Below are 22,458 nucleotides of genomic sequence, written 5' to 3' on the forward strand. Positions count from 1 at the left end.
ATTGGGTGTTTCGGCCACTTATCACAAGACACCCTCTGCCGGGGTTGGCCCACCACGGGTTGATCAGACCTGGGTGTGTGTCGCACGATGGTGGTACCAAGCGATCATTTGGCAGTCCATGTTGCATCCCTTCGTTTCAGCCACAACCAGTGGCTGCTCCGTTCCGCTGCAGTGGCAAGTTCTTTGACTGCCTTCCGTTGGGACTGCCCTCTGATCCCTACTTCCTTCAAGAGCCTTGTGGTAGAGCTGGATACAAAACCTCTGCACCCCACCTCCACTGGCCACACCTTCACATTCCAGTTCCGCCCCTCTGCTTCAGCTGCTAAATTGGCATATCGCAGTCTCTTCCGTTCGAATGCCTCATCGATGGCATCCTCCCATGGGACAGTCATTTCAACAATGAAGACACGCCGGCAGGACTTGGACCAGAGGACAAGGTCTGGGCGCAGGTTGGTTGTTGCTATTTCGGGTGGGAAGGTGAGCCTCTGATTAAGGTCTACCCGCATTTCCCAATCCCGGGCTGCGTTCAGGGGGCCAGAGTTTGGGAGTGATGGCTTAGTCCACTGTTTCTCCCCTTCCCGCATTAAAGTTATTCTCTGTGGAATGGCAGTCTGGGCATTTAGAGGCATGGTATTGGTGGTTACCCTCTTGTTCTCAAATTCGGCCGCCAAGCACCTCAGTACTTGGTTGTGGCGCCAGGTGTACCTTCCTTGAGTTAGGTTGGTTTTACATCCCACCAAGATGTGTTTGAGGGTTGCTGGGGCTGCACACAGGGGACAAGCTGGGTCCTCTCCATACCAAAGATGTAGTTTGGTTGGGGATGGCAGGACATCATAGGTGGCTCTGATGATGAAACTTATCCTATTAGCCTCCATGCCCCACATCTCACTCCATGTGATTTTCCTCCTCTCCACGCCATCCCACTTCATCCAACAACCTTGCTGGACTTGGGAGACAGCCTTGGCACACCTGGTTGCTTCCTCCTGGTGGCGCACCTCCTCCACCACCATGTGCCGCCGCTCGCTTGGAGTAGCCTTTTGCCACGTGGGTGTTGCTGCTTCCAATCCAAGGCCTGCTCTGCCATATTGGACATGCCCCACTATATCCCGGTGTCTGAGGGCAGCCTTTGCCGCCGCAACCGCTGCTGCCGGCTTCCATTGCCTCCCCGTTGCCAGGGTAGGAGCAGCGCCTCTGACGACTGGATCCCGGGATTCGGTCAGAGTCATTTCCAGCCTTGCTTTGGCACATTTGTACTCCTCCACCAGGCTTGAGATTGGCAGGGAGAGGGCTCCATTGCCGTATAGGCCAATGCTGGTTATGGCGCTCGCTTTGTGTCAATTGGAGACGAGACTGACAAGCACGACAGATAACACACGTGTATACGTGCGTGTACGTCTCCATTTGTTTTATATGGAGACGTACACGCAAATATCACGTCGCGTAAACACGTCAATAACGTGTAGCTGTTGATCTATACAGACGTCACGTTGGCGTCACGTTAGAAATCACCGTGTGGATTACGTCTGTATGTAGAAACGTCTAAAGGACATGCGTCTGCCATACGTCTGAAGAACGTGCGTCTGTCTGGCGCGTGAACCGGTCTATTTTTCATTATTGTCTTATACATTTACTGAGCACTTGCTATTAAATCAATGATGAATATCAGACAGGGGCACTTCAGGGGCCAATCAGATTTCATTGGCCAATTGTCATTAAAGATAATCATGTTTATTTTGGCAAAGTTTACGTAGGACTACATTTGATTATATCTAATGCTGAATTTCTGTACCATACATCATGTATCCCAATAGACGTAACTTTGTTATTTAAGTGTACTGTCATGTATTGTCATACGATCTGCTGAGGGGAAAATAAAACAGCAGTATGCTAAAAAATGAAGATAAAGTGTTTTATTATTGTATTAAACTGTTGTATTAAAAGTGTTCTATTTTTTTATTGCTTCAACTAGGCTACTACTGAGGATGTAATGTCATTACATTTAAAACTATTTAAGATAAATGTACTATTTAATAGAGCTATAAACATCTCAGTATTTATAAGTCTAGCAGTTTATTAAATCTTAGCCTGACTACAATTTTTTGCAACTACAATGTTGAGAGCATACAAAAATCTCACCCAAAGTCAGACAAACAATTTACAGCTCGGATAAATACACAGAGGAGCAGTAATAGAGAAGCAACTGATGCATTTTGTTTATGGAAAAACAAACACTTGAAACTAAATTAAAACAAGAAATTACCACTAATTCATCTAACCAGTAGATGGCTGCAGAGGACCACTTGCATTTTCACTTCCACTCCCTAAATCGACTAGAGTAGAGAAAATACTGACCCATAGAACAATTATGATTCATGCTTTCCTTTATCCGCCCCAAAATTATTTTCTTTAAAACACCTTTGATAATCAATAAAAATTGATTTTGTTTGTTTAAATGTACGGTTGTTGATTGCAAACTGTACAGAAACTGTCGTCCACATTACATGGAACAGTTTCACATGACTGTATTTTTGTTTTGAGCAAAAAGGGGGGAACAATGTTTCACATGTTGTAACAATTTAGCAGATCTACATCAGATCTAAATTTAAAAAATTTAAAAAAATTTTTAAAAAAATTAAAAAATGTTTGCACTACTAGATGTTGTGTATTCAAAGGAAAATATTTCAGTCAATTTCATTGGCGGAGTTTTACGTTTATGACTGAGGGGCACCTACAGGCAAACAAAGGTACTGTAATACTTTGAGATTTGCAAGAGTGCGGTTTCATGATTTTCACGTAATTTAATTCATTTCAACCATCTTATTCTTAAGTGACTTAATCTACCTATTAAAATTAGACAAATAAAATATGAATTCTTATATTTCTATTTCATTAGCTCATACAAAATCCCCTTTGGCTCTGGTCTCCATTCATGTGTTTGTGTGTCCCAGTTTTGGCAAATAAGTCTTGATGTACTGATGAAGCCAGTCATTTTAAATCCAAAATATGCAAATTCAAGCACCTTTAAAAATACTGCACTGCACCTTTTTCACAGCATGTCAAAGCTCTAAATGTTATCCTATTTATGTTATTTAACATAAATGGCAACAGAGGAACACTTATTTGCTCATTATCGAATAATTAGTGGTCCTATTCCTGTCTACCTATTTATACAACAAGATATACCAATAGCTTTTACCCTGCTCTTAAGAAAACACACACAACATACAATAATCAAATGCTACACTAAATTTTCCAATTATGTAAAGTTTTTAAAAAAAAAATGTAAGAATTACAGTAAAAACAAGCACTGACTTAACAATATCCCAGTTGACAAAAGTACAAGTTTTTATTTTATATCACACAGTTTATTTGAACAGTCAGTTTAACGGCTATGACACGTATACAGTACTATTGTAAATATATTGTGTATTCTTATATACTACAAAGATGTATAAACAAATGTACACAAATATAACAGTGGGACAGCTACAGAATGTAACAAAGGTTGGGGGAATTTTTTTAGACTAACCCAAACACTGGAGATTGTACTATCCCAGTTGTCATAAAATGACAAAAGTCTTCATATACTTGTCCAACGGGCAACTTCAAGATAATGGCACAAGTGTTTGCTTCTGGGAACATCCGTTGGTTATAACAATGCCTTGCCGCCACCTACTGGCGGTCTTATTTTTTATTTAGTTTTATATATGTTTGGGTTCCTTTAATTTTGGCATTTACAAGTTTATATGAGCTTGCTAGGATTTCATTTTTATAACAGATACACAGAGCATAAGGATGCCCGGCCTAGTCTAGTTTATTTTATTATTCATTTTAGTATATTTCCTGTCCCAATGCATGCATTTGTTGTGAGATTACCTTTTTGATCAAAGTATATTGCCTTGATTTTTCTCAAGGATGTTAAATATTTACTTTAAAAGTCTATTTTAAATAGCTATTTATGTGATATTTCTATCTGCTGTTGAAATTACTTATCTAATTTGAAAATATCTTAAATGATCGGATTTTACAGCCATCACTGTTTGAATGGTGTCCTAAATAACACAAGCCCTTCATACAAGTAACTGTATAACAGTTTATGTGCACTATTTTGAAATTAGACACGATAAGTATGACGTTAAGACGAACGCACGTTCTCCACGCGCATATAAATTAGACACGGTAGTATGACGTTAAGACGAACGCACGTTCTCCACGCGTATAACAGACGCACGTTCTTTACGCGCATGTCACGCGCACGTTAACACGTCTTTAAGCTTGGTTTGGAAAGAAATGACACAAAGCGAGCGCCATACTGGTGAGGCATCTTGGCAGTCCAAGCCACTTCCTCACTTGTGCATTCACTAATCTCTCCAGTCGAATGGCATGGGATAGTGTGACCTCATAGATAGAAATTGGCCACATGATTCGGGGCAACAGCCCAAACTGAAAGCACCACAGCTTCAGCTTCCCTGGAAGAGCAGTGTTGTTGATCTTCTTGAGGCCGCTGATTGTATCCTGTCTGAGTTGCTCCACCTGCTTCGAGTCTTTGAGTTCTGCGTTATACCAGCGGCCGAGGCTTTTGATGGGCTTCTCCAGAATTGTTGGTATTGGCTCGTTGTTAATCTGGAACCTCTCATTGGTAAGCTGGCCCTTGACAATGGAGATACTGCGGGATTTGCTGGGTTTAATCTCCATTCTTGCCCATTTGATGTTTCCCTGGAGTTTGTCCAACAGGCGTTTAGTGCATGCATTTGTTGTTGTTATTGTCGTCATGTCGTCCATATACGCCCTGATTGGAGGAAGACGCAGCCCACTCTTCAACCGCTCGCCTCCTACCACCCATCGGGATGCACGAATAATGAGCTCCATCACCATGGTAAACGCCAGTGGAGAGATTGTGCAGCCCGCCATTATGCCTATCTCGAGGTGCTGCCAGGCAGTTGTACTAGTCTGTGCTGTCACACAGAACTGAAGGTCCTGGAAATAGGCTTTGACCAACCTTGTGATAACCTCTGGGACATGGAAGAACTTGAACGCAGTCCATAGAATTTCATGCGGCACTGACCCAAACGCATTGGCAAGATCCAAGAAAACCACATGCAAATCTTTCTTCTCCTTCTTGGCTGTCTGTATTTGGTGCCAGATGACATTTGTATGTTCCAGGCATCCTGAGAATCCACTTATCCCTGCCTTCTGTACTGAGGTGTCTACAAAGTTGTTCTTTTGCAAGAACACAGAGAGCCTCTGGGCCACAACACTGAAAAATATCTTTCCTTCCACATTCAGGAGGTTTATCTGGCGGAACTGATCGATGGTTGAGGAATTCTTTTCTTTGGGAATCAGGATTCCTCCTGCCCGTCGCCATGCCTTTGGTATAATTTCTTTTTCCCATGCCACTTTCATGAGCTTCCAGAGGAACTTCAAGACGCCTGGCGCGTTCTTATAAACCCTATATGGAACGCCATTGGGCCCAGGGGCTGAGGCTGTTCTTGCTCGCCTTACTGTGCTCTCCACTTCGCTCCAGGTAGGAGGTCTTGCTTCTAGCTGGTGCTCAGGTGGTTGAATTGGCGGCATATCATCCGGAATGTTGGTTGGCACATGCCTCTGTTTGTCCGAGTAGGTCTTCTTCAGGTACTTCTCTAGTTCTATTAAGGGTACTTTGAGGGTCCCAGTTTTCTCTTTGACAAAGAGGTCTTTGACAAACTTATAGGGATCTCTGTAGAAGGCAGTCCTCGTTCGTTCCTTCTTCTTGTGTTGCTTTCTAAGGCATTCTGCTCTTCGCAGTGTTGCAATATGCTGCTTGATGTCACCCTGTAGTGCCTCAATTCCTTTTCTTTCCTCTTCTGTGGACTTCCTCCATTGTTTCCTCAGGTTCCTTCTTTCTTTCACCAGTCGCACGATCTCTTGTTGTCTTCTGGACTTGAGCTTGACTGATGGGTTCTTCTGCGCCCCAAGGTTTGGGGTTGTACTTTTAACTCCAAATCTCACTGCTCCATAGCTGTAAATGACCTCTCCGATCTAATCCAGCTTTTTCTCCACGCAACCTTTTAACCCTTCTAAAAGATGGACGAGGTCTGTGTTTGTGGTTTCCCACTCCTTTTTCTGGCAGGATTTAGGCCACAATATTTGAGGCTTCCGTCCATTCATCTTCCTCTCTACTGCTGTCTGTGGCTGGATGGGCTCTAGACTCATATTCGTTGGTGGCTCTGTGCTTGGTTGAGCTTTGTCTGGGGTTCTGATACCCTGTGGACTGTGGTGAATATCCTGCCATTGGGCTTCACTCGACTGATTTGCCCTACCTCTAAAGAAATAGTGGTCAATGCGAGGCCCCTTTCTAGGCTCTCTCAAGCACTTTTTTCTGCCCTGGTGGATCTCGAGACCCTTCTCTGATGTTATCTTTTTCCAGCCACAGATGCAGCTTTGAAGCTTGTGTTCTGCCAGTGCTGTTACTCCATCAACTAGAAGAATGTAACATGACCTCATTTTCTGAAGAAGGGAAGTAAGAACCATAAGAAGTAGAATTTATTTGACCCGATTTGACTTGCCAAACATGGACAGCAGATTGACACACACAAAGCCTGACCAAAGACAATGCAAACATGAGGGCTATATTTACAGAAGACCATCAATAACCCTGCTAACAGAAAAAAGTTCTAGGAACGTTCCCTGAAAGTTCCCAACGTTCCCAAAAACGTTCTGCCAATGTAAAAAGTGTCCAGTTTTATTGACGTTCTAAGAACGTTTTTGTGTTGTCTGAACATTAGAGGAATGTTACATTTTACCTTTTTTAAACGTTATGACAATGTCATCTTTAAATGTTCACACAATGTTTGAAACAACAACTGTTTTTTATATTGACTTGTAAATGATAGAGAAGCATTGCATTTTATTATTTTAAAACTGTTATAAAACATTATTTCTGAATGTTCAGTAAAATATTGCTGTAGAAAACACAATTCACTTACTAGGTTTAGATGTTGATGTTTTGTTTAATTTTAAGTCACCATTATTGTGATTAGTGTTTGTTTTAGTTGGACCCATGACCATTAACTTTTTGCTTGCTATTGTTTCCCTGGTTGTGTTAACTTTGTGTTGAACATTTGTTATGAACATGTAAAGTTAATAGTGTAATTCTGTGGTGGTTGGTACATAATGGTAAAGATCACCTCCTAATTAATTTGTCATTAAGGAGTTTTAGAAACTTTGGACAAAAAATGTCCGCTGTATATTTGGGACGCACAAACATCAAGATTCAGGGTATGAATCTCAACCATGGTGACAATTAAATGAAAAACTTCATGCTGCAATGTATGCTGGGTATCAACAAATTACAAATCTCATTCAGGATTCCCAGCATGCACTGCAGCAAGGATAAATAATGATTTTTTTTACAATTTTCTTTGTCACCATGGTTGAGATTTGCGCCCATACGCTGCAACGTCATCATTGTGAACAAATAGTAAAAGGGTCTATACAGCCAATGGGTTTTTCAGTTGGATGATACTCAGAAAAAAATCATTTAGGACCAGGCACACTTCATTAATAGTTAAATAGTAATTTTAATTGATGACAGGTATGTACTACTTAATATTTAATTAAGGCTAAATGTGATTGGTTGCTTCTGAACACTGCCACAATCTCTATTGTAAAAGGCTGTGCACACTTTTGCAATCAGGTTATTGTACTTTTTTTTTTCATTTTATCATGTGAATTATTCCTATTCTTATTTACTTTAATACATCAGAATCAGAATGAGTTTTATTTGCCAGGTGTGCACAAGCACACAAGGAATTTGTTGTGGTTTTCAGGAGCTCTTGGTACATACATACATATCAAGTGAGAACAGAAGTAACATTTTAAAAGTAAAACTAAGAAAGTAAGTAATAACAAATAAGTAAGTAAAATAAAATAAATAATAATACCAATGTGGTATACATTTTGATCAGAAGACATAGGGATTTGTATTGAATATACAACAGGATGAATAGAATATATATATATATATATATATATATATATATATATATATACACACAGAATTTACTCTCAGCAGTAAAAGTGAATACTAAACAGGGGTAATTGCTATGTTTAACAGTTTAAGCTGGAGATAGCATTGGGGAAAAAATTGTTCTTATGCCTACATGTTTTAGTGCAAAAAGATCTATAACGTCTGTCTGAGGGCAGCAGTGCAAAAAGGTTATGTCCGGGGTGAGTGGGGTCTGTGATGATGTTACCTGCCCATGTCTTTACTCTGGCGTTGTACAAGTCCTGAAGGTTGGGCAGGTGTACACCAATAATCCTTTCAGCTGTCCTGACAATCCGTTGCAGTCTTCTAATATCTGATTTGCTGGCTGACCCAAACCAAACCTTTATAGAAGTGCACAGAACAGACTCGATAACAGCTGAGTAAAACTGTGTCAGCAGCGCCTGTGGCAAGTTGAACTTCCTCAGCTGACGAAGGAAGAACAGTCTCTGTTGAGCCTTTTTCACAGTGGAGTCAATGTGACTCCCACTTCAGGTCCTGAGAGATGACGCCCAGGAACCTGAATGACTCCACTGCCTCCACATAGGTTGCAATTTCACAATAAAGATGGAACAGGTTCTGAAATGATTCATCTTGGTTTCATTTTATAAATCACAAAAACATGCCATTTTAACAAGGGTGTGTAGACTTTTTATATCCACTGTAGAGTATTTGTACAGTTTGGCATATAACTCCATATGAGAGCTACTTTTAGGAGTATTTTAAGTGTCTTCAAAGAGTATAAAAGTACCAAAAGACAAAACTCAATAGAACATTCCATTGCAACAAACGCACCCACACTCTCAGAAACAAAGGTACAAAACTGTACATTTTCTGTCACTGGGGCTGTACCTTTTCAAAAAGTACAGCTTTGCACCCAAGGATTTCATTTTAGTACCTCAGAGGTACATATGGGACCAAAGAGAGCTTATTAGTATCTCAAAAATACATATTAGTATCTCAGAGGTAAAGCATTTTGGTGAACACCCGCAGTTTTTAATAAGTGCTCTATAAATAACGCGTTGGGTTAATCATTGTCAACAGAAAATGATGCGTGCTTGGAGTCTGACATGCACCTCTCCAAAAATATAACAACACTTGTAAAGTCAAATTAAACAATACTGGAGGACAAGCCCTCTGATTGGTTTTTTACGTGCGCAATAATCACGAACAAGGAAAGAGAACCCTATAATAAATATCTGTGTTATATATTTTTTCCTTGTTCATGATTATTGCGTATGTGTGGTCTAATGCCTGGCTCACACTACAGGATTTTTAAAATCCTGGCAGATTTTGAAATCTGGTTGCAGCACACACATAAAGAGAATCTTGTCAGATATTCTTCTCTAAAATCTTAAACATGCTCACACTACAGGAATTTAAAATCCTAGTGCATCACACACTACAGGATATTATTAGGATTATCTTGCCAGAGCAAGCACTTCACTTCACCTCAGGAGAAGAGTATATAAAGTGAAGATTATGACACATTTATTATGATTTCTTTTTTAATATTTACAAAGTAGCAGCTTTCTTTTTGAAACCTAGGCGATTTCTCCTCCTCAGCTCTTGTTTATGAGGCAACAATCATGATATGTTTTAAGGATGTGTTATGCAGGCAGTGTTTGAATGCATACTGTATAGCACCAAGTCTAAGTCTAATCCTTATGCAAGATTTATTTAAATGTAAATACATCTATTTAAAAACATATTTTTAATATAATTGGCTAGCCTATATATCATTATTTTTTGCACATTTAAGAGTTATTATAAGTGATCTAGGCTATTTCTATTAATGCTCTGTTTTCCTGTTCCTTCCTAACAAGAATATTATTGTAGGCTAAGCGTTAAATGACTGATGCTTGGTTAAACTTGTTTTGCACTGTTGTTTGCATTATTTAATTCCACTGTATATATACTACTCTGCAGTGATATTATTTTGTAGCTATATACTATGTGGATTCTATTTTTGTTGTTTATTCTTCTGAGGCTGCTGGTCTTTGAGAGCTTCTAAACAAATTTTATTATAGTTTTATAATGACAGTAAAGTTTCTATTCTATTCTATTTTATCTTGCAGTGTAGGGTCTAGTGTTTAATTCGGTATTTACATTACCAATGGTTTTGGACAAATATGTCATTTAATGTGAAACGTTGTAAGTGTCGATATGAGGCGCATTAGATTCTCAAGTGTGCGGTATTTCAGCAATCAGTGCTGCACTTGGGTGAGGCTCAAGCGGATCATTTATATTTCGAACAACTAATGGCGTGATAATGTTTGTTAGTACATATCCTACATGCCGGTGAACACTGAACAGCAATGCATGCATGATGACCTTAAATTACTTTTATGGTTACATGGTCATACAGATAAAAACTTTGTGCGTCTGTAAAGTAATATTTAAAACATGATGCGCTTTCTGCCGGCTGCCCCATCGGGTTCTGTGCGTTTGTGGAGCGCGTCACAAAAAAAGAACTGAAAATCGTCATATCATTTTAAATTCATTTTGTAAATAAGCTAATTATTTAAGTGCAACTTATTTCGTGTATGCCTATTTATTTTATTACATTTCCTCTATACACATAATAGCTGCAGGTGCGTGATGTGACTGACCATCATCATGTTCTGTTGTTTTTAGGATATTTTAGATAGCCTAATGTTTATGACAACGTGAATCAAGCAAGGAATTAATTTCTATATTTTAAATAGTCTGTCTGCCCCAACGAGCTGCAGTTGTGGCGGAATGAGTCCGGCTGCGCTGTCTACCCGTACAGCAGCTTGTTTCGCGGTCCCGAAAGCTGTCAATCATCTCCGTCTCTCAATGATTATTGTGAAAGTATGACGCAATTATGCGGATTTAAAATCCTAAATATCAAACATGTTTGATAAGATCGGGGCGGCCCCGATATGCTTGAGAGCATATCGGAAGGTGTGAGTTTAGATTTTTAAACGTCTCACATTACAGGATAATCTGGGCCGAACTTCGGAGCCGATCAAGGTCCGTTGCCCGATTTTCCCTCGGATTCTCGGGAGGGGAAAATCGGGGTAAATTCGGCCCGATTATCCTGTGGTGTGAGCCAGGCATAAGCTGTTCTTACATTTTTGCAAACATTTAAAATAAATTTAAGTATGAAAGTTTTTATTGAATCATGATTTGTAAGGTAAAACGTCCGAACAAATTTGTGCATACGCATGCTTAGTGAATGAGACCCAATCTGTCTTTTTTTAGGATAAACTACTATAATTCACTGTATTTGCACTTTATAGTTTTTATTTTTGGGCTACATAATATTTAGGCTATATCCAAAAAATCTAAATGTTTACATTACATATAAAGTGTATTAAAGATCAAATCTAAAAAAGAATTCAGAGTATACCCCTGTCACTGATGGGTCTCTATAGATATCTAATAATAAAAGCAGTTTTCGAATTGAAAATGAAGAGCCTTTTCAGATTTTTTTCAATATTTTGTCATTTGCCACCCTCAGCAGTTTCTGCCACTATTTATCATGTTTTTGACAAACTTATAACCATGTTTAATACATTAAATATATAAATAAATAATAATTAAAACTGTACATGGAAAACATGACTGTTGATTTAACCTCCTTGTTGCTTTTGACAAAATCATTTAGGGCACACGAAAGACAGAAATATGTCCATTTCATTTTTGATGATGACAGGACCTGGATGAATGTTCTCTTTGTTGTAGTGACAGGCTGTCATTTGCCAAACATCCAAAATATAAACACCAACATCCTGAAAAGTCCACCGCAGGATTCTGTCCAACTGCAAAGAATACCAGTCACTGCCAAACACATCCTATTAGAAAGACAGAAAACACCTTAGGCACACAATACTATACACACACATATGCAAGCATCCTGGTGTTGCAATTATCACGTTGTGGGAAGATAGGAATATGACACTGTAAAAAATACTTTGTTTCCTTACATTTTTTGTCTTTAAAATGTCCGACTTATGAAGTTTATGTCATATCATTTAGGTATCGTATTCAGTCATTTGTTTCTGTACATATCTTTGGAACTAAGCAACTTTGCTTTTTTCGTTTTTAAATAGAAATACAGGTTGCAAATATTTATTTTTCATTTCCACTGTTAATTATTATTTATTTTTAAACATGTGATGAATTAAAACCCTGAGAGTTTTCATGACACTTTTAAGAACAGTAGGTTAAATATTCTGACTTTTGATTATTAACCTTGTAGGTTTTATGGGCTTATGTGAAGTCATGTCAACAGAGATGAGTTGTCATAACTTATAAAAATATAGTTGAGAAAAGTAAACTTAATTTTATAAGTAACAACGACTCACCTGTAGTTATAACAACTCATCTCTAGTCAAGATAAATAATAATAAGTTGAAAGGACTTGTAAATCCGAGTTGATCCAACAAAATTTTTTAAGGCAGCAAAGTATTTTTTACAGTGCAGTATTTTTGTGACCTTGTGGGGACATTTTGAGGTCCCCATGAGGAAACAAGCTTATAAATCAAACAGAATGATGTTTCTTGAAAATGTGAAGCAGCAGAAAGATTTCTGTGATGGTTGGGGTTAAGGGGAGGGAATAGAAAATACAGTTTATACAGTATAAAATACATTGTGTCTATGCAATGTCCCCCCACAAAACATGGAAACCAGAGTGTGTGTGTGTGTGTGTGTGTGTGTGTGTGTGTGTGTGTGTGTGCGCGCACGTGCGTGCGTGTGCGTGTGCGTGTGTGTATTTTATTTTTTAAATTTAATTTTAATTTTAATTTTAAATTTTAAATTTTAAATTTTAAATTTTAAATTTTTAATTTTTAATTTTTAATTTTAATTTTAATTTTAATTTTAATTTTAATTTTAATTTTAATTTTAATTTAATCAATGTTTCTCTGTAAGTTTTTTGAGTTTCTCTTTTTACCTTATAGCCGGTGTTTACAGTCTTGATTATAACGGTAGTGTCTGGTGCCCGCTGTAACAAATCTAGCACAGCTTTGCGGATCCTCAACACTCTGTGGGTGAAGAAATCCAGAGGATATGTTGTGAAGTGTGGTCCCAGATTAAAGACAATAACAGTGTGAGGTCCTCCAGTCAGATCATCAATCTCATTACTGATGTAGTGCAGATTAGTAACTTCAGTTTTACGACTTCGTAGAGGAACACCGTGAGCCCTCCAGTGTAAGTCAATGTTGTTCTCCACATCCACTGCTAGAAGAGGACCTCCGTGATATTCAACATGCAGGTTCATCTGCTTTAAAGCTGCGGTGAGAAAAACCAACAATGATGATTCCCAAATTTTTGTATCTATAGATGTCTTTTAGTATCGACTTATAAACCTGAATTAATTGATTCAACTAGTTCCTTCTGAACTAGTAAACCAACACTCAATACTTCTAATTTATATGGAGAAACTTTTTATCTCACTTGGTACTGCTTTCAGCAAGAACTCAAACCACTGTCTCAAGGTAGAGTCTCCCATCATAAAGATGTGTTTGTCTTTCAGGCACTGTGTTGTTGTTTGGGTAGTAAAATGACGGGTGCTACACACACAGGATGTCCAAACATCATTCAGGTAAAACCCAGCTGGAACTGGTGTGTGCAAACCAGGACGACATTTCTGTGTTACATCTGCAGGATAAAGTAAAATAGTGACATGAAGTTGGAATTGTAATCAAATGGGTTTAGTAATCGAAATGCATCTACAATTTACAATTGAAACTGATAATGTGAAGAAGCTAAAAATTAAACTAGTTACATTCTAGGGAACTAAACGCTGCATCAAAAATGACACAATGGAGCGCACATGCAGTGTCTGCACATCTAAATAAACTGCTCCACAACACTATGTCATAGCTTGGGCTTGTATTTTATCTAATTGCTTTTTGCAATTACCTATTAACAAACAAAATATTCCTTCTCCTTTTTCAGAGAGCCCTGTCATCTGCAAAAAGAGATTTATCTATATCTTGACTAACTTGATCAAAAACATAATTTATCATTATCGAAAAAAAATAATGTGCTTAATACACTCCCCTGTGGAGTTACAATTTTCTATCTGGAATATATTTGACATGTCTTTCATATTCTTACTTTAATATATCTATTTGTCATAAAATCTGCCAGTTGTATATTCTCCCACATATATTTATCATTTTGAAGTCTTAAGGAAGGATGGTGAATAACACTTAATTCAGCATAATGTAGATTTTCATTAACAAATTCTCTAAGCTCTAATTACTTAACAAAAAGTCATTAGAGCTTAAGCGTTCCAAATAATAAATGTAGTACATTAGGGGGATATAGTATTCAACCAAGTTTATCAAAAAATTGGCTCCTTTTTACTATGTGCACAGGATGCAGTTCACCGTTTATCCCACCAGGTTGATTGGGGCTTTTCCATCAGGGTGGACCCCATGTAAGCTCTGGTGTTAGAGGTTTTAAATCTCCTGTTTAAAGCGGCCATGTGTATTACCTAAACTAAGTTATGTTGCAGGCAGTGTAAAGTATTAAATCAGTAATAAAAGGCTAACATACCAATTCCCACTGTTCCATTGGAAGGAAGAATCTTGATTGTTGTTGTTTGTCCATTGATGCCTTTGTTGGTTTGCTTCCTGTAAAAATTAAAATTACTATTTGTTTTTTCAAACTATATGGTTTTTATGAACTAAACAGTGTTCAAACTATAAACTAATTAATGACTAAAAATGCTAAATAGGATACACTTTCAATGCAAAAATGAAAGTAAAGTTTATTTATTCTCACATAAACATTGCTTGTTTGCCAGTCACACGTTTGTTATACCCGCCCATAGAGTGATACACACGAGCCCTGCATGGTAAGGATTTTGGTCTCTGGCAGCGCCATTCTTCTCCACTGCGAGAATCTTTGTAATCACAGCAACAATCTCCAGTCCCCATCCTCTCCAGTCCATTCTTGTCCCACTTCACATTACACTTCACGATTTCCGTCAACCTTGTCCCATTTGGTCCCGGTCCTTCAAAATATCCATTATAGAAAACTCTGTCAGAGTCTGTGTCTCTGTGATGCTTGAGGACCTGCACAGCTTCACTGGAGTGGATCAGACGCACAGCCACCTGTGCCTCTCCAACCCACGGCAGAAGAAAACGCACAGAGTAGGAGCCGTTGAGCAAATCCACCACCTCCCCAAACACACTGGCCTGTGACAGAAAAACATGTTTAATTCTTAAATTAATGCCCATGAAGATTAGATAAAGATAAGAACTCAGTAAACATCACTGATACAGCAGACATGTAAGAGATACCTTTTGAGGACTTTTGGATGAGAAAAGCTTTGCTTGAAAGAAATCCCCTCCATAAAGTTTAGATTTATTGTTAAAGTCTCTGGCATGGATAGTAACAAAAAGCTCCTCCCCTATTTGGTAGCTGTCTTTCAGGTTCTGAATGATGAAAGTGGAGTGATCTGTACTTGTACTCATAGACACATTTGTAATTGATCTGTCTGGTCCAGCCCAGTGAAGAGTCTGCTGTAAACTGGAGTAACTTTCTGAACTGATCCCAAATTCAGAGTAAAATGAACTTGAACTTGACTCTGAGTCTTCTGAATTGATTTCTAGCTGAACATCTGCAGGAGAGGTGGAGGAGTTTCTGGAGTTGTAAAGTTTTGCAAACTGTTCTGACAAAAAGCTGGTTGGAGGATGTTTATATTCTTTACTTCCCACGTAAGCCCATAAAACCTACAAGGTTAATAATCAAAAGTCAGAATATTTAACCTACTTTTCTTAAAAGTGTCATGAAAACTCTCAGGGTTTTAATTCATCACACGTTTAAAAATAAATAATAATTAACAGTGGAAATGAAAAATAAATATTTGCAACCTGTATTTCTATTTAAAAACGAAAAAAGCAAAGTTGCTTAGTTCCAAAGATATGTACGGAAACAAATGACTGAAAACGATACACCTAAATGATATGACATGAACTTCAGTCGGACATTTTAAGACAACTCATTTCTAGACTCACCAGAAATCCTGTAATTCCAAGGCACAGGCCAGTAAACAACATCTTTAAAAATGGTCTATCCCTTTGAACTGTGAAATAAGAAATGTGTCATTGACATAAATAGATTTGTTACGATGTTTCAAAATAATTTCAGACACGTTAAAATAAAGAAAACATTCAATGATAATTGGGAGTTTAAAATCGTATTGTTACGAAAATTAATGGTAAAATTAAGAAATTAAATAGGCTGGAAAAATAAACACTTTTTGAACCGTATGAAATATCAATATGAAAAAATATACGGACAGGAAACCAAAGCGAGAAGTGTAGGATTTAAAAAAGTACAAAGTACTTTACCTATACCAAAATAAAATATATTATTTGGCGTAAGGCATCTGGTTAGCAGCTTGATTCATCGTGATCTTATTTTAAAAAGCCCGCAAAATTACCTAGGCTAATAGACTGTTCTATTAATTTCATTACTAAAATGTTATTTAAGTATTTTGAATAACTTACTGTTTAATCCGTATGTTTCAAGATTCATTGTGTTACCTGACTTCATGTGAATCGTTACTTCTGTTTTAGTTCTGTGAGTCCCTTAAAAGAAACAATTGAGCATTTAAAAGGCAACGTTGATTTCTTTATTTAAGTTACAGCTCTCAATGTGACATGCTGCCACCATGACAAACACTACGCTATAACGCGCCTGCACATGCGCACACATACAGGTTGCCATTACCATTATCATTACAACTTCAATCAAATTCACTTCTCAGTGACATTGAAATCTGCGTCATCACGTCTATTCAACCTGCGAGCAAAACATTTTTGAAAGCATCCCTTGAATAAAATTTCACCACTTTTTTATTTATTGTATAACACTTACAATAAACCACAGAACAGAAGAAATGATTTATCTGTCTGGAGCAGCCCAGTAAAGAGTCTGCTGTAAATTGGAGCAACTATATAAACTAATTTCAAATTTACATTAAAATGAGCTTGTTAGTGACAAAATATGGTCAGAATGTTTAAATTTAGAATAATTTATTTTAGAATGAAATTATTTGCTGTAAATACTGGCTTCATGATTCACAAACTACACATTTCAAGCATTGCTTATTATACTTTGCTTTTGTGTCCCAAATAAGTGTAGATTTGTCATAATTGCTGTAATATGATATTCAGCCAATCTGACCATATCCATAATTTGACCCCATTAAAGAAAACCAGGTTAAAGTTTTAAAATCAAATTCTGAGATATTGAGCATCAAAGTTTGGTTTAAACCATTAATTTAACTATGGTTTCAATCTTTGACAAAACATTAAAACTCCGTAAAATATAAAAAACTAAGGTAATATTTTAACAAAACATTTTTTAGATTAGGATGATTTCACGTAGAAAACAGTAAATATAAAAATAAATGACTTTAGCTGGGTTTTCATAGTGAGGGTCACAATTGACCCTTAAAATCAAAATACACCAATGGAATGATTAGATTAAAAGCACCTGGTCCAAGTATCATCTGTTCATTGCACATATTAAATGAAAATTGGGATGCTCTCACAGAAATTGTTTTCTGCCTGGATTATTCGAAGGACGAAGATTCTCGTTTTTGAGTGTCGCCAGGTGAGATCCATCCTTAAGAAAATCGAAATCACCAAAGCAGCAGGACCAGACATAATGTTGGGTTGTACACTGAAGTCATTTGCTGATCAACTAAAAGAGATGCTCACCTGTCTCTGCAGCAGCCTGTAGTCCCCATATGTCTTAAATCCACCACTATTGTTCATGTGCCCTAAAAGCAGGCAGTCGGGTGTCTCTTGACTATAGTCCAGTTGCCTTGACACCAATTATTATGAAGTGCTTTGAGAGGCTGGTTTAAACTTACATCAAAACCAATATTTCCACTGATCGGGATAGCTATCAGTTTGCCTATTGTCAAAACAGATCAATGGAAGATGCAATTTCAATCACGCTCCACACAAGCCTGTTCCATCTGGAGCATCCCAACACTATGTTAGGATGTTATTTGTGGATTTTAGTTCTGCGTAGTGCCTCATAAACCGGTGAACAAGTTCAACAACCTTGGATTGATTAATTCACTTTGTTCATTTTTGGACTTTTTACTATCCGACCACAGAATGTCAGGGTGGGTAATTGTGCATTATTTATCTCTCCCTGAATACAGGGGTTCCGCAGGGTTGTGTCCTCAGCCCAGCCCTTTTCACTTTATTTACACATGACTGGACACCCATCCACAGCTCTAATACTATAATGAAGTTTGCTGATGAGACCACTATAGTGGGGTTGATTTCAGGAAATGATGAGACATACTATAGAGAAGAGGTGTTCTGATAGTGACCTGGTTTTGAACAACACCTAAACAAAGGAAATCATCACAGACTACAGGAAAACCAGGAAAATGACACCTTCCCCTCTCTATATAAATAGAGAGGAAGTTGGAAAAGTTACCAACATCAAATTCCTGGGCCTGTCTATCACAAAAGATCTAACATGGACTGTTAATACTTGGTATGTAATGAAGAAAGCTCAGCAGAGGCTTTTCTTCCTGAAAAAACTCAAGAAAGCTAAAGTGCCTTCCCTTTTCTTTGCCATTATGAAAATTAATGACGCATTTGGAGGCCACATCTGGAGGCTTTTGAAGGAGCCTCGGCCTCCAAATTTGGGGCAGCATTCGTTGCGGCGACGTTATTGGCCGCACAGAGAATGCAGCTTTCAAATAGAGATCAGATAGCAGCCTTCCACACCATCCTACATTTGAAAATTGCGTCCTGGATACTGTTTGCTCAAATGTACAGTCAACAGGTGATACATGGACTGAGAAAACGAGAAAAAGAGCCAATTTGCATATAGTTCTTAAATCTGGCAAATCCTCAGCACTCCATGGTCTATTTTATGATATAAAATAGATCTTATTATCCACTTTTTGAAATTTCTTGAATAAATGTTGAGTTCACTGTAAAAGTGAACAAAAAAAAGTGTGTAGAGACATGTGTCTCTTCTATAGACCTTTCAAAAGATGTAAACAACACTGGTCCAGAAGCACTTCCTGTTTCAGTTTTTTAGATAAACGTTGGGATAAATTAAACCAACAGAACATATAAACCTGAATTAACTGAAGTTAAACAAACATCTTAAAGATAATGATATATGTGAAATAAAAAAAAGGGTCACAAACTGCAACAGGAAGTGTTTCTGGACCAGTGTTGTTTACATCTTTTGAACTGGTCTATAAAATACCAACAAGCTCACCGTAGAGTTCTGTGCAACTGCAGGGAATTTCATTCATTTCCGAACACATCCTATTTTAAAGACAGAAATACACCTGAGCCATGATATCAACCTTGAATTTAAAGATAGAACAATGGCAGGGTTTTTTAACACTTAGGCTACTGTAACCTCTTACCTTAGCCAGTATGTAGCCAGTGTTGATACTGTAGTTCTATGTTTCTATTGTATCAAATCTTGGACAACATTGTGGATCCTTCAGCACTATTGGTGAAGTTATCAAGAAGAGTGAGATGAAGTGGATTGAGGTCCTCCAGTCAGATTACCAATCTCATTACTGATGAAGAGCAGATTAGTGTGTGCAGAGGAACACATTGAACCCTCCAGTGTCTTCTCCACATCCACTGCTAGAGGCCCTGTGTGATATTGAACATCTGCTGCAAGGCTGCAGTTAAAAAAATCAACAGTGTTGATCCTATCAGTGATGGTAAGTTTATGACTTTGAATATACATAATCCATATGTTGATGTTACAAACATGTAAACATAACAGGTTTAAATATATTTTAATATATTTTCAAGTGCAAATATAAACTTTTCTATTTTGTCCAAGAAAATTTTTTTTTTTGCTGTATTGTTTGTAAAATTAGAAATGTATTTGTTTTCCGACTGGATCGTTTGATGGATGAAGATTTTAACCATGAGGACCCGGTCATCGATAGATGCAACAGCCAGAATCATGTTGATATATGAAGGTAAAACTAAATTTATTTTCAAATTCAAAAATATATTTCATTAATAAGGTGGTTCATTCTTTCTTCATATGTTCAACTCTCACCCCATAGGATATCAATAAAAACACACTGTGCAAAAACTGTGTGTGTATTGTTTCTACAATATCTAGAGGTTGCTCAAAGCCTTTGAATATTTCTGAAATCACATACAGTATTTTTGCAAAAACTGTACCATTTAAAAACGCACAACTCGCATAAAACTTCTTGGAGGGTAACTTTGTTCCAGGTATTTCAGGCTCTTGATCCGAGTAACCATAGCGGACTTGCTTCGTGTTGCTTCAGCCATTGTCTCATTGTATATTGTCTATTGTGCTTCATTCACATTGAAGCTTTCTTGCTTTGAAAGACATATCACAACTAAAGCAGGAGTTTTAATTGCATGGAGCATCGTCAAATAGTAAACTGCTGTCATAAGTATATATTATTAAACAATTATACATGCTAGCACAAAGTATCACATAATACGCGAATGTGTTAAACCTCAAAGGTCTTGAGCAACCCCTAAATATTAGGGGAGAGTGAGGACGATTGCAACGAGGGGCAGTTGCAACATGGCTTATTCCACCAATCAGGAATGAGCTAGAGTGTTGATTTTTATACTCAACATACTGAATCAGACCCTTCCCCACTCCTGGAAGAAATCAGCCACGTGCTAATTCCTTCCAGACATTTCATTGTAAAAAAAAAAGTATTTGTCACAGCCTCTTATCAGATTGTACAAGGAATTCTAAAGTAATATTATTTAAATCTGAGTTTACTTAGCTACTAATTGGTATAGCTATTATTTGTCTAAGATATTCTGTTAAGCTAGTATACCAAGTTTTATCATGGCTGTCCGTGTAAAGATAGTTGCAACAGCATTTCAACATTCAGTCTCTCGATTTTAAATTAAAAATTTGTTTAAATGTAGGAATAATTAACTTAAATATTGTTGATTAAAATGTTTATTGCATTAAAGCAACACTATGTAGTTTCCATGTAAAAATGACTTACAGCTCCCCCATGTGGTTGAAAAGTGCAACAGTGCCTGGTATCAGACACTCTTCTGCAGGCAGTGGGAGGGGCGGGGCTGTGTTTCCTACCCTCCACCGCCACTTTCAGAGTGTGCTTGTAGCAGCTAGGAGGCTGCTCAGGTTGCAGCAACAGTACAATTTGTCCAGCTAAAAGTTGTTCTATCACTGAAATAATTTTAGAGACATTATTTAAAGGTAAAAAAACTACATAGTGTTGCTTTAAATGTGTAATGTGTTACTTTAACCTGCTGTGCACAAACTAAATAAAGTGCAAAGATTATGTTAAAGATTATATTACATTTTAATAAATGTTGCAAGTGTCCCCATGGAGTGTTGCAGCTGTCCCCTATTGTGGGGTCAGTTGCAACATTTGACTTTATCTATTCAAATATAAATAGCACATTTATTATCATATGTACACATGTTTTAACTGTGTGGGTGAATAGCTGACAGATGTGGTAAAAATCTTGGCTTTCTAATCCAAACAGTCTCTGAGAAACGGAAATGCAAAAAGTGTTACAACCGTCCCCACTTGAGCAAGACACCTAACTCCAGCTGCTCCCGACGAGCTGGATGGCGTCTTGCATGGCTGACACCGCCGTCGGTGTATGAATGTGTGAGTGAATGGGTGAATGTGAGGTAAATTGTAAAGCGCTTTGGATGGCCATGGGTCTATGAAAGCGCTATATAAATGCAGTCCATTTACCATTTCACTCTATAAATATTGAAAACATGTTGCCCAATTTTTTTTATTCAAACAAATTGGTGGGGTGAGCGCATTAACTTTTAAAAGTTGAAAAATAAGGACCACCCTACTAATTAAGCTTCACTTTCTACAACATGTATTTAGCATATTTAAAACATATTTTTGGCCAGAGAAATTTATTTTTTGCCATCGCTTACATAGCAGACTTAAATAAAAAATAGGCTATGTTACATAATTTTTGTCATGAAAAATGTATTAATGACTCGCCATCATCTCTATTAAAGAGAAAATAGTCACTTCATCCGATGTTAAAAAAAGAAGAATACAATTTGACAGTCTACTAGAGTTTCACTGGCCGTTTCTCAATTCAAAAGCTCCAACCTCCGGAGGTCGCATTTCCAGGCTTCATATGCTATTTCAGAATATTAACAATTACAAAGATGACTACAATTCTTCTGGTAAAGTGTTGTAATACGCTTATGACTTGCGAATGTAATGGTCAGTTAACTGAAATAAACCAGGCTTGATGACGTGTGCAGTGCACCCTGCATATGCGACCTCCGCAGGCTGCAGCCTTCGGATTGAGAAACGGTCATTGTGTGTGGTCCAATATATTTCCGTGAATATATATCCATTATTTACGTCATATTCTTGAGCATATTCCTATCTGTGCTGAGAAAGTAATTTATTACCA

The 22,458-nt window shown here is 37.6% G+C and overlaps 1 protein-coding gene across 1 annotated transcript; it reads right to left on the minus strand.

The window, feature by feature from the left end:
• Positions 1-11,406: 11,406 nt before the first annotated feature.
• Positions 11,407-16,675, minus strand: LOC135770382 (NXPE family member 3-like). Its single transcript, XM_065280082.2, has 8 exons — positions 16,519-16,675; positions 16,024-16,091; positions 15,307-15,738; positions 14,786-15,201; positions 14,558-14,634; positions 13,448-13,651; positions 12,945-13,282; positions 11,407-11,844 (listed from the first exon to the last, which is right to left on the minus strand). Exons 1-8 carry the CDS (start codon positions 16,562-16,564, stop codon positions 11,650-11,652), a joined length of 1,776 nt encoding a protein of 591 aa, XP_065136154.1. The 5' UTR covers positions 16,565-16,675; the 3' UTR covers positions 11,407-11,649.
• Positions 16,676-22,458: the final 5,783 nt, after the last annotated feature.

This window comes from Paramisgurnus dabryanus, chromosome 8, assembly GCF_030506205.2.
Source record: "Paramisgurnus dabryanus chromosome 8, PD_genome_1.1, whole genome shotgun sequence".
NCBI lineage: Eukaryota > Metazoa > Chordata > Actinopteri > Cypriniformes > Cobitidae > Paramisgurnus > Paramisgurnus dabryanus.